The sequence below is a fragment of the Lycorma delicatula genome, chromosome 12 (genome assembly GCF_047948215.1).
Source record: "Lycorma delicatula isolate Av1 chromosome 12, ASM4794821v1, whole genome shotgun sequence".
In the NCBI taxonomy this organism is placed as follows: domain Eukaryota; kingdom Metazoa; phylum Arthropoda; class Insecta; order Hemiptera; family Fulgoridae; genus Lycorma; species Lycorma delicatula.
In genome coordinates, this window is record NC_134466.1 from 19806167 (window position 1) to 19820202 (window position 14036).

General features: G+C 34.6%; 1 protein-coding gene across 17 annotated transcripts in view; it reads right to left on the minus strand.

The window, feature by feature from the left end:
• Window positions 1-9451: 9451 nt before the first annotated feature.
• The window catches only part of LOC142333432 (uncharacterized), a 115822-nt gene continuing 111237 nt past the window's right edge, over window positions 9452-14036 (minus strand). For 16 of the 17 annotated variants that reach the window (XM_075380523.1, XM_075380513.1, XM_075380522.1 and 13 more), the window contains one exon: window positions 9453-9611. In XM_075380523.1, the coding sequence (XP_075236638.1) occupies window positions 9543-9611 (69 nt within the window). In that variant the 3' untranslated portion in view covers window positions 9453-9542. Of the gene's footprint in view, window positions 9612-14036 lie in introns of all 17 variants that reach the window. The other variant, XM_075380520.1, reaches the window with a different exon arrangement.

The window sequence follows — 14036 nt, forward strand, 5'->3', positions numbered from 1 at the left end:
TATTCAGAATTATTCTTAATTAGTTTTTACCTCTTATTTCTAAAACTTAGATCATAAAAGGGTACTTTTTCGTTTTACGACCCCCCACTTTTTTCGCATTTTTTCACATAATAATTATTTAATATAACATGTTTAATAATAATTTACAAATAAAACTTTATAGGAAACACACTAACAACTTGTTTTGTGAAAAAAGTGGGGAGGACGGTTAAAACGAGAAAGTACCCGTAAAAGTAACGGTGCCCGTGTACATTTTTATTTTTTTATTTTTAGTAAACTATAACTTTTTTAAATTTATTCAGTAACATCGCATCGCTTGCAAATTCAACTGCTTCCCGTATAAATGCGGACAACACCCGTGTTGTTACCAGGCTTTTTAAGAAAGGGAAATCTCGTGGAATCCGACTTAAGAACATTCCAACCCCTACGGGGTTGGGATGTTTGGGATGTCTTAAGTCGGGTTGGGAGTATCTGTAGTTGTGCATGTGAAAATTTTATGAAGATTGGTCGAGTAATTTTTGAGTTACGCTCAATTTAAGGTCGAAAAAATGTTGACTGTTGTGATGTATTTTTTCATACGCCCTTAATACATGAATCACAGTTGTGAGCGATTTGAAACGTGATGCTTGTGTGTAGATCTATTCGTTAATCAAACGGATGTAATGCGTTGTACTCTGAAAACCAGTACATTTCTGACTTCGAAATAGCGAGGGCGTCGGAAATGAACAGTCGCTCTTTTTGCGCAGGAATTTATTTTTAATTTGATCGGTACATAATTTTATTATAATACACGCTATACAAAGAAAATTGTATGGAATTGAATGTTACCAAAAAATATCGATATATATATAAAATTATTCATTTCAGTTGCTTATTTTATTTTTTTTTCAACTACAACACAATTATGCGATGGAGTTCTGAATCTACATTTATTTCAAAATGACAAATACATTACATCTCTAAATTGTATACCACTTAATTTGTAACATCAATACCGCGTATAAACTCTACATTATGATAATTATGTCCATAAGACAGTTTTTTCAAACACTTATAAACTATATGTAGATCTGTTGGTTGATTGATTTCATTCAAATCAGATTCATAAGATGATTAAATTTTTGAGGTAAATATTTTTCCGGAAAATTCAATTGAATCACCATTTTTTGTCTTTGTAAACTCCACTTTTTCAATTCTATATCGCCTATTGTAGACTATAGCCTGTTGTAATATATAAAATTATTCATTTCAGTTGCTTATCTATATTTAATAAATTCTAGACAACCGACTCAAATTCAATTTTTGACCTGTATATTTTTATAAAACGGTGCAGATTTTTATTCTTTTTGTTTGTCGTGAAATTCAATCTTTTAATTTTAATGTTTTATTTCTTAAATCGGAGCCAAATTAAAAACAAATAAATTAACAAAATTTTAATTTTTCAATGATGTCAATTAGTCGAAATTAAAAAAAAATTGCTTTCGGCACGCCGGAAGGCGGTGGTAGATTTCATCGAGGCAAAATAGGAGTAGGCGAGCTCGGATTGTTAGAGCTCGTATATCAAATATTACTTTCCAAGTTTTACAGACTACGTTTTCTCATTAGACAACAAGCTATTGCTAAATTTACTAAGACTTCCTTATGATTTTTCTTCAACTGCTTGACAATAAACCTACTACGTGAGTCAAAACTTGTTTTGTTTTGCTATGAAATGAGACCTCAACCGAATGTTTAAATTATCCAAATAAATTACTATGATTTTAAAGTTGTGATCTTCTTTTCACATATAAATGTAGGTTCATATAAATATAGGTTAGAAAATTCTTTTAAAGCGAGTGTCGGTTAACGACGAAATATTTCACCTTGATTTCTGTGTCTTTGGTAAAATTAAACCGGATATAATTTTTAGAACCCAATTTTAGGAGTAAATTTAGGACTGTTATATGAAATCTAACCTGATAAAGTGCAAAAAAATAGATATCGGAACTGTGTTATTAGTAGTTTTCGAGAAATCTGAGTAAGACGAAAATTTGTGGTCGACAAAAAAATCACGTTTTTATGTTTGGCTTAAAATAATTTTGTTAAACGGGTAATAAACATATAAAAGAATTTAATTCTGAGTAAAACGGTCTGAATAGTCCACAGAAACTAAGCACGAATATAAGAATTTTGAAAATTATTAAAAACAAAATGTATAACATTTAGGAAGATTTTAACTGAGTATTAAACGAAATAAAATTTTCAATATTACAAAACATGTGTACTTTGGTGGTTGGGGTTCAATTAACCACACATCTCAGGAATGGCTGGCCTGAGTGTATTCAAAATACACCTCATTTACACGACATATGTATCATTCTCATTTCAATGAGCCGTGCAAGGTTGCGTATTGATCATTACTTGAGCAAATTACATAAGAAATGATTTAAATATTTTATTTTAGAAAAATAAACAATAAAAAAGAAAAATCAAATAAATCAATTTTTCAAACATCTTTAAAGCTAATTAAAAATTGGTTTTATGTAAATTCGTTTGAAATAATTTATTTCACTGGTTTCCAAAACTAATATTGTATATATCTGTTATTTTTAGAACATAGTTAATTTTTTTGTTCTGTAATATTGAACATTAAAATATTCTGTTTTTTCGACCCCAATTCTTTTGTTTTTTACCCAAGATTAATCAAAAATGCCTAAAAAACAATTTTGGGACATATTATTTTCAATCTTTCAGATCAGATTTCATTTTTTTTTTTTTGTCTTCAGTCATTTGACTGGTTTGATGAAGCTCTCCAAGATTCCCTATCTAGTGCTAGTCGTTTCATTTCAGTATACCCTCTACACCCTACATCCCTTACAATTTGTTTTACATATTCCAAACGTGGCCTGCTTACACAATTTTTCCCTTCTACCTGTCCTTCCAATATTCCAGGATGGCTTAGTGTGTGGCCTATAAGTCTGTCTCTTCTTTTAACTATATTTTTCCCAATGCTTCTTTCTTCATCTATTTGCCCCAATACCTCTTCATTTGTCACTTTATCCACCCCTCGGATTTTTAACATTCTCCTATAGCACCGCATTTCAAAAGCTTCTAACCTTTTCTTCTCAGATACTCCGATCGTCCAAGTTTCACTTCCATATAAAGCGACACTCCAAACATATACTTTCAAAAATCTTTTCTGACGTTTAAATTAATTTTTGATGTAAACAAATTATATTTCTTACTGAAGGCTCGTTTCGCTTGTGCTATTCGGCATTTTATATCGCTCCTGCTTCGTCCATCTTTAGTAATTCTACTTCCCAAATAACAAAATTCTTCTACCTCCATAATCTTTTCTCCTCCTATTTTCACATTCAGTGGTCCATCTTTGTTATTTCTACTACATTTCATTACTTTTGTTTTGTTCTTGTTTAAAGAAGAATCTTTTATATAAGATTTCATATAAAACCATTGAATTTACCTCTTAATTTGGGTCCCAATGTTTTTATCAGCCGACTCTCGCTAACGAAACGTTTCCAAAGCTTCTGTTTATATGAACTTTGTTCTTTATTTTCACCATATAACATTTTCTGAAAGTTTGTTATATTTTTTATGAATCGTTCAAAATATAAATTAATAATATTTACAAAAATATCATTTTTTTCCCCGTATGGGAAGGAAAAGTCTCTGCTAGCCGCCGCCATGCCCGTTCTGGGGCGTGCGGGGCTCTCACGGGCTAAAAATCCTCCCCCTCCAGTCACGCAGGGGCCGGGCCTAATCCCTGTGGCATGTGCCCCCACGTGATCACCCGGCTCTCTTCTATCCGATTTGAATCGACCGCCTGGCGTCTCCTGGCGGCGATTGACGGACAGCGACTCCGGGGAGCCTCGCGATCATTCGTCTTCGGACTCCGTGCCTCGGTTCATCCGTTGATCCAGTTTCTGTAGAATTCTCTCCTCATACGCCTTTTCACGTATCATAATGAGACCACTGTCACTACATTATTTCTCTTGTCATTGCTGCTAAGCATTACTCTTATTATACTGCTCGCATCATCTGTTCCTTGCTCCACCAGTCCGACTCTCAAATCTCTCCACCTTGGACAGGAGAACACCATATGTTCCGCGGTGTTCTGTTCCCCGCAATCATAACATTGGTTGGTGGTGCTCCTACCCGTCCGTTGTAAGTAATAACGAAAACATCCGTGGCCAGACAGGAACTGGATAAACTCGAAGTTCGTGTCTCCATGACTCCTCTCTGACCAATTTCTGACATCTCCGATGAGCTCGTATGTTCATCTACCCTTGGATGTCGTTTGCCACCTTCCGTTCTATTCCGTGTACAGCTCATCTACTGCTGACCTCCTGTCACTACCGTTCACAATGAGGATCTTCATCCTAGGTTGCAAAGCCACCGGAGGAACTCCTCCCATCACTGATGCCACCTCTGTGCTTACGGTTTTGTAACCTCCTATTATCTGGAAGTAGAGTCTGCGTTGCAGCTTCATCAGTCGACTCATATTTCGAGCTCTGGAAAGAGCCCCCTGCCAAATTTGCACTCCGTATAAATACAATATATTTGCCAGCAGTCTCCTCTTCATGGTCCTTGAGCCCGCTTTATTAGTCATGATTCTACCGGATGCTGAACCACCCTTTCGCCCTTTCAAGCTGCCTCTTCCACATGTATGGAGAATGTTCGATTCCTGTCCAGCCACACTTCCAGGTATTTTGTGGCTGTGCTGGAAAGATTCTAGTATCGCCTACGCAGAAACTGATAGGACTCAGCCTCCGCCGGCCGTACATCAACACCACCATCACCTTTTTCTCCGCGAATATTTAAAATATTTGCATATATATTTTTTTTTAGGCAAACTAAATGTATGAACAAATCAGTAAGATTTAAAGGATTTATTATAAACCAAGGAGTTTGCTTGCAATTTTGTATATGTTTATACTGGATGACTGAGGTAGACGATGAAAATTATATTAAAACATCATTAATTAATGTTACTAGTAGATTAAGTCTTTTTACTGTTAAAATATGTAAGTAGAAAAAGAATATCAGGGGTTATTAATTAATTTTCCCAGTGAAATCGGTTTCACTTCGGCATACTTTCGACTAAATGTTTTACATATTTTTGCTTATGGAATGCCACTGTGCGTTGATTTTCTTGCAAACTATGTCTCCACGTATTAACAGAAGTAGTTATTTTTAATGGCACTACAAATTTTCTGCGGAATAAAAATCTGGATTTTCAAACTAAAATACGATTCCTGGATGAAATAACGATTCCTAATCGTTAAGCCCATTCTTGTACCGTTAATGATTTCGCCGTATGTTTTTAGTGACAGCCCAGGCGATTAAATATATGTAAATTTTTACGATACACGAAAAAATAAAAGAAAAACCTTTTTTCGCCATCATTCTTTAAATTTAGAGTCCGATGGGAAACAACACAAATCAAATGTATATAAACCTCCCAAAAATATTATTTTATTAAAAGAAAATTAGTCTGAGTAAACTTTTAAGATATGACAATTCCCCAATTTCTTTATCGATTGTAAAGAAAATTAGATGGCATCACAAATCGGTGTTCAGAAGTTATCGTTTAAAATTTTTATCGACCAAATAATACAGTCTGAAAATATTAAACAGAACACTAAGAGATGAGAAATTTTTTTTCTACGTGAAAAATGCTTTCGCGTTATCGTCGCCCAGACACGATATATTTGTTGTAGATAAATAAAAAAAGTTAAAAATGAATTAAAAATTATAAATTTGAAAACGATTCGATAGGGGTAAATTATCATTTAATATATGAGATTAAGATGTGTTAACGTCCACGAAAACCGGGGTCTGTGTTGTAAGTTTCGGTTTCGTTGCTATCAGATACATCAAACAAAATATCGTCCCTGGTAAGTTTGCATCGAGATAGTTTTCTTGAAATTTTACTAGAAGCCGACAAGGTTCACGTTTTCTACATGATTCTGCACCGCAACTACCGGTTGCCGACTCATTCTCATCTACGGGCACAGCCGAAGGCTGATTCATTCTGAAACCCCTTACAGAAGGTATTAGGTCGAGTTACCGAAGATCGAGTTTATATTTTAAACACGGGAATCATTCTGACCCCAGTTGGGGACGTTGAAGATGTCCGGACGTCCTACAGCGAAGGTAATAAAATGAGTTATTAAATCACCGATGCAAATGTCTACCGAGACATTTACATCGGTGGCATCCCAACGAGGCCAGGCTTATTACCATGGATGTAAAAAGTCAGAGGGCGATAGACGGCTCCCGTTAAAGCCCAACAGGGCAAGGAAAGGGGGGGGGGTTGACCAGATCGTCACTAGGCGGCTGTCTTCCCCTACGGGGTTGGGATGACCCCAGTTGAAGAAGTGGGTGTCTTCTTCACACCCGCTCTCCTTGTGATGATCCCAGTGACTACACCACCCCCTCTGTTCCTAGCTCTAATGGGCTTTACAGGAAGTTGTCTTATGGATCGTCTAAATCTGATAACGTAACACAAAATAGTCACGTCAAATTTTATTTGAAACGGTTTATCTAGTCTGCAGATATCAAGAAAAAACAGGCCGAAATTCATTCGGGCATATCTTTCCGAAATTTTCCAATTGAATTTAGGGGGTGATCAAGAAAACGTCAATATCTGTAAAATAAAACGGACGTGCAAAATTTGTCCCGATTATCATATTCATATAAAATGCACTGTACTTCTACGTTATAAAGAAAGTAAAAGTTTTTATGTTACTCAAAAAATAATGGTTCCCAAATTCACTGAAGCAATTTCGATAAATATTAAATTACTAATTTTTACACTTGTGCTGATAGATATATCAATTTCAGATATACGAAAAAGAATTTTGGGATTTTAATTTATAATATTTCTTGTATGAGATGTACAATGTCGATCGAAGGTTAGAATCAAACAACTAAAAAGATAATTTTAATATCGCGCATGGCCGTAGAGTGATTCCTTATTTTTCCGTTTGACAGTGCCATTAGCAATTATGACGACTCCTGGGCAAAAAGCCTTCTCTGTTTCGCAGTTTGCTAAATGTAAATCTGTACCGACAATTTAGCATTTTTCGTAGAAAGTTTAATTGTAATCCTCGGATTGATATTAACGTTCACCGATGGCATAAACGGTTTGAAACAACCGGGTGTCTGGGTACACCCGGTACATATGTGTCTGTACCGTTTACTGGGGTTACAGGCTTAAAAACTCAAAAATTGCAAACTGTACATGCAAACTTCGCAATTGAAATGATGCAGCATAAAGATAAGGCCTTTAAGATAAATAACGACTTTTTTATTGATGATGGTCCATCACTGATATAATTCTATCAGGGATAGATTATTACGTAACTTTTCCCTGACCACTAGATCGGTCGGCGTGGATCCGACGACAGATCATGTTTGCAGTGGCTTCCAAGGTCACCCGATTCCCATGTGATTCTTTCCTTTGGCATCCACTACCTACTGATTTACACTGCCTGTCATAAGAGAGCCGCTAAGCAGGCTGTTCTCGGAATGCCTAAGCTGGGGCTGCTTTCCGGCTTGCTGGAAGGTGCCTTTGCTGAGGGTGCTCTTAAAATCAGGATTAGTGAGGTCACTAGTTATCGACCCATCAGCCTCTTGCCGATTATCGGTAAGCTGCTGAGAGGGCTGGTTGTGGAACGGCTCTGGGAAGACATCGATATGAACTGTTTTCTAAATCGAGGCCAGTATGGCTTAATGAAAGGGGTTGGCACCGAGGATTGCATCATAAATGGTCTTGCTGAGGTGGAAAGTGTCGACTGTAAATATGTTTTGGCAATCTTTATTGACATAGAGGCAGCAATTCCTTCCTTGTGTTGTTCTGACTTCTATGAGTTGGAACAACGCAATGCTCCCGTAGCCCTGCAGGTCGTAGTACGTTACTATTTGTCTAATCGTACGGCTCTGTTTAAAGATGGGCATCTAGCTGTGGAAAAATCCGTCACCAGGGGAAGCCCGCAGGATTCCGTTCTCGGTCCCTTGCTGTGGAACCTGGTATTTGACCGGTTTCTGGGATTGACTTTCCCAGAAGGGATCACGTCCCAGGTTTTCGCCGATGACTGTCTCCTTATAGTTCGTGGTAATTCACAACCGCAGCTAGAAGATCCCCCTGGAACTTAGAGGTCAAGGGGAAAATCGGCCACTCACAAGCGGTGAGTCAATGTGGCGAGACCCGCATTGTCGGAACGTCTGGAAGTTCCTTGATGCGGTTGCTATGTTCAACCGACATCAATAGTTTAATTAAGGGAAAGACACCTAAGGCACTGGTTTGGGAAGCTAACGTTGAGATATATGGCTGACCACTAGCCAGTTAGGACTCCAAGCGCTTTAATATGGTGGACAGATACTTGCTGGTATTCAACAACCCGGGCGTGGCAGCGAATTGCTGTCTAGACGAAGTAAATTTTAATTTATGGATGTCATATATATTTTTAGTAGTTGACGGGGTGCACCTACCCATTTTAGTAAATATATGACAAGTGAGCGGTTGGGACACGGTAAGGTGGTGTATTACACTGCGGTTACTCCGCTCACACTGTTAGGTAAGTCATAGGAGCTATTTAGGAGACTTGTCGCTAAACTGTTTCGAACTTTAGTAACCGTTTGTGGCACAGACATTCAGTGTTATGCTTTAGGGTGAAGGAATGGGGTAGTGGCAGGGGAAATGCCAATCAAATCAATATCTTTACCTCCAGAATATTTTACCATGGAAGACACCTCCATCTTTGTTATATGAAAATTGCAGAGTTAAATTTTCTTGAAAAAAAAGCAGCTGTAGTTTTTCATTGCTTTCAGCTGTGTAGTACTCAGAAGGATGAGTGATGTTGATAATGCTATTTAAGGCCTCCTGACCTGCACCCTTTACAATTACTGAAAGAGCTGCTGCCCTCTTTCAGGAATTATTCCTTAGTCTCAACAGATACTTCTCCAATATGGTTTCACTTCAGTCCAACTACCTGTATCACTGAGCACTCAAGCTCCCTCACCATCGGCAAGGTTTCATCATTCATAGAGGGAGCATTGTGCGGTAAAGTATCAGAATGTTTTTGACAAAACTTTATGGATCTTAATTTTACCCATTCCATTTAATACATTCTGAACAAGAAAATGGTGTTAATGTATGTTTATACATAATGTATGTTTATATATATAGAGATTAAACATTCAAAAGAAAGATTAAGATACATATTTATACCAGGAGTACCCAAAGTTTTCAAAGTCAATTAAAGTTATATTCCTGTACAGGGAAACTATAATCATGCTTTTCCTTTTACACTGACAGCTGGATGTCTGTGTAAAGGGAGAAGTACTGCATTGTAAATTTCTCTAGATCCTTTGTTGTTTTACTTCAGAATTAAAATAAAAAGTAAAAAAAAAGAGGACACAGTTAAAGGATAGATAATAAAGCATTCTTTGTTACTATTTCTTATTTATTGTAACAATAAAATTTTAATTTGCTATATAATTATACTTTTAATTTATTTAAATTTTTATAGGAAGCTGGATTAACTACCCTCGTTAGTAATTTCTGTATTACCAAACTTGTATAAAAAGTATTCTTCTAAGTTAGAAACCTAAAATTAAACAAAACACATTTAAAATTAAGTAATGTACAATTTAATGAATTATATTGTTCATAATTAAGAGTTATAATTTCCGGGAGATTTTTATGGGAAAATAGGTAATAATCATTCATTTGTGAAGGAACAATTCAGTACATTAACCTTTTTGATACTGATAGAACCTATACTTATAAAAAATTTAAATGATAGAATCATCAAATACAAGTGACAGAAACTTGTTAGAGTATTTTGCAGATTTTTCATATTCGATAATGGTAAGGTAACTTAGTGCACCTTCTTATGTGACTAGGATCATTTATAAACTATTTGCATTCCCTTTAATGTTATAGGTTTTTAAGAATTTTCAAAGGGGTGGGATTTATTTTCTGATCGCTGGGAGTTGGAAATTTCATTGGAGAATATAGTGTAAGAATCATTATAATATTCTTTCTTTTTCTGTTTAGCCTCTGGAACCACCATAAGGTATTATTTCAGAGAATGAATGAGGATGATATGATTGAATGTAAATGAAGTGGTGTTGTCTTGTATAGTCTCAGATCAATAAATAATAACGTAATTAATAATGCTCTGCCCTTTTAAATCGATTACTCCTTGCGGAGTTAAATGTAATCACATTGTATTTTTGTTTATTGCTGCCACTTTATGGATGCTGAACCAGTTTCTATGAAATATTTATAAAATTATTCCTACTGTGATTATGTCAGCAATGTGGATCATGATTTGAAACAGAACAATGTAGCAGTCATTTGGATGCAAGTTTTCCGTTACACTTTTTAAAATTTTATTTTGGCATTTGTATCTTACTTCTATCTTTACTATTTATATGAACCTACGTTCCAAATTTATACATATCTGTGCCCCAACAACTCTTTTAAAGAATGGTTGAAACGGCTCACCTTTTGTATTCTTGCCCCTTAAACCGTCTTCTACTTTCTGTAATGTCTGTATCCAAATATATGCATTCCTTTTACATTGCTCCAGTATGTAAAAACTATTACCTTGCATATCTTTGTACTAATTTCTATATTCCAAATGCCCAATACCCCTTGAATTTCCTGTTGATTTTCACAGTGTCAATATTATGAAGCAAGTAGCAAGTAATGTTGAAGATGGTATTACTTCCTTATCTTTTTGCTTCAATCTTTTTCTTATACAATCTGTAGGTGTTAAAGTAGCAATAAAGTTTACTATTTATAAGCTGTGGAATATTACTCTCCTGGACTAAAGTTTGAGAAATCCAAAACTATTCAGTTTGAAATAAATATTTTTCTGTCTTTATTTTTATATCCATATAATTATAATTTTTTTCCTAATTTTCTTCTTTTTTTGGTGTTTTAAGAATAGCATTTACTTGGGCTACAAGGATAAACAGCTCCCTCAAAAAATTTTATTTTTCACAAAAGTACAGATGAAATAAAAATTTTTAAATGTTGTTAATTTTTAAAATTTCATCATTTAAATTACTGAAAAATATTTCTAATATTACAAGTCAGAAATTATATCTGCAAGTACAATGAAAGCATACAAAAGGAAAAGGGTTCGCTAAAGCACTGATATGCAGGTGTTATTTAAAGGGGCTACTAGAGGACAAATTCCTTGCCCAAAGTGGATGTTATAAAAAATTATTTATTTTCATTCACTTTAATGTAGCATTTTAAAACCATTATTGTAATATATCTAAAGATACTTTGTGCAAATAAAAGCCTTTTAATTGCTTGTCTGTTGTTACAACTGTTGCTTAATCTAAAAATGCCTAATTGTTTATTTTTTAATAAATTCTGTTAGAAATACAATTTATTTGTACTGATTCATCTTTGTAAACACAACTGATATATTTACTTTTGTATGCATAGAAGTACCAGTGAATTTAAATGTTGCATCGGCACTGTTTCTTTTTCAGCTTTTCAAATGATAGAAACATACAACATAAAAGAGCATAGCGTTCATGATTTTTTATACTATTGCTGAATGATTATATGTAAAGTTAGAGTATAATAATAAATACATACATAATTTTTTTTTTTTTATAAATTCATAGAATCAATGGAGAAAGTATTTTAATGCTCCTTAGACAGATCAGATGTATATATGAGTAATGTGATGAAGAGTAGTTAATTAAATCTAGCCCACCTAGTCTAGTGGTCTAGTGGTTAACTTGTCACAAGTCAACTGATTTCAAAGTCAAGAGTTCTAACAACTAAATCCTAGTAAACTTAGTTACTTTTGTATGGATTTGAATACTAGATCATGGATACCAGTGTTCTTTGGTTCTTAGGTTTCAATTACCCACACATCTCAGGAATGGTCGACTGAATGGAGACTGTACAAACTACACTTCATTTACATTCATATATATCATCCTCTGAAATAATACCTTATGGTGGTTCCAGGAGCTAAACAGAAGAGAAAGAGAGAGTTAATTGAATCTGTGATGTAAGTTGAAATCATCTACCTGTAAGGTATGAACCTAGTATGTAAAAAAAAAAAAACAATCCTTTGATTTGAAAAATGACTTGAACTTTTCACCAAGTTAAATCATTACATCAAGTATGTTGGAAGTTTGTCAAATATGACAAATGAACAAAATATAGCAGAATAAAGGGAATTCATAAAAATAAAAGGGATTAAATTAATGATTGTTTTAACCTGTTCTTGAATGGAATGCTAAGTTTGAGAGCTAAACAGATGTACTATTATTAAAGATTATTATTTTCACAACTTATCATCATCATTATTTTCATACTTGTCTGATATATGGCCCTTGCACCATGCATAATTCATTTGCTTTACATTTACAACAAAAAATGATAGTTCTTTGTAGATCCAATATCTTTTAATTTTTATCATTCTTGATCTTATAGGACTCTCTTCTTTTCACCTTTTGCTGATCCTTCTAGCAATGTTTTAGTCAATCCTTCTCTTCGCGATACCTCTTGGACGATTAGGTTTCCTATTCTGAAATAAGCTTGTCCATATTCTAATTAAGATTCTAAACTTGTTCACTCTCCTCATTACCTTTTTATTCTGTGATTGATGCTCCTGCTACATCCTGTTACATATGTACTTGATCTTTTACAGGATGATTATGTGGTCTTCTATTAGATCAGTACAATTCTACTGTATATTTTTCCACCATTTAGGTATATCCATTTCCTTTTTTTTACACATAGTTCATATTATCCATTTCTTTCTAAATGTTCTCTATGTGATAATTCATCTGCAAGACATTTCTCATTTGCTTTTTGAATCTTATTGACTCATTATTCGATTTCCTGCAGAGTATCTCAACTTCTTCAACCTTGCTGTTTTTTTTTAATTGCCTATTTTCTTTCATTTTTAGCTCTAGTAGCTAGTTGAGACTCTCGTTACTAAACATTTCGAAGCTCAGTAGCCGTTTGTGGCATAGACATTCAGTCTTAAGTTTGGGCGACCAAAGAGTGTGGTGGCAGGAGAAATGCAGAACAAACCAAATTGTCTCTTATCCAATTGATGCAATTTGTTCCATTCTCCATTTAGTTAATTTCTCAGCTCTTTTAACTAACTCGCTTCAATAGTACTTTTATTTCTACTACCAGAAGTACAGTGCATTTGGAAAGTTGCTTTGCACTGGAATTATGGGAGTGTAATGACGAAACTTTCTTAATTATTACTTTGCATGTTTATTTCAATATTTTATAGAAATGGATATTACAATAACTGGAGTAGTTTATAAAAAGTGTTGAAAATGACCTCTTCAAACATTATTACAACATTCTACATGTTTCAGTTTGTTTTCATACACTTTAACTAACAGATGTCCTGGAATGTCTAGTATGTATGCTGTTATTCCAGTTTTTAGTTGCGATACTGCTATTTTTGCTGCCCTAATAGAAAGTAACGTGGGGAGTCAGACTAGGCAATTGTGCCGGCCAAAAACCCCTCAAAGTGGTTTGTTTACCAATGATATTTCATAAAAAATCATTGACCTGTTAGCTGTGGCACTATCTTGTTGGGATAGCCGTGAATGATTTCCACCTCTGTTAACTGACTAATGAAGGTTGTTAAAACAGCTCAATAATACCACTATCAACTGTATTTTCAAAAACAATTGGACTCACAATGCGCATTCTGTTCACATCGCAACAGTCTCCAATTTTCGCATCATGTAAAGATTGTTCATGCAATTCATAAGAGGTTAGTAGTCAACCACAGTTGTATATTTTGTAATTTAATATATCCTCCTAGTTGAAACCACTCTTTCTGTAAAAAATCTAACCTTCAGTATACCTACGCAATTTTGGTCAATAAAACATTTAAACCATTAACAATAATTTAGTCTATTGGCATGATCTGTTGGTTTCAGTTCTTGAATACACATTACTTTGTAGGAAAAGAGTTTCACTTCTTTTCTTACACCTTTACGTGCGGTAGCAAGTC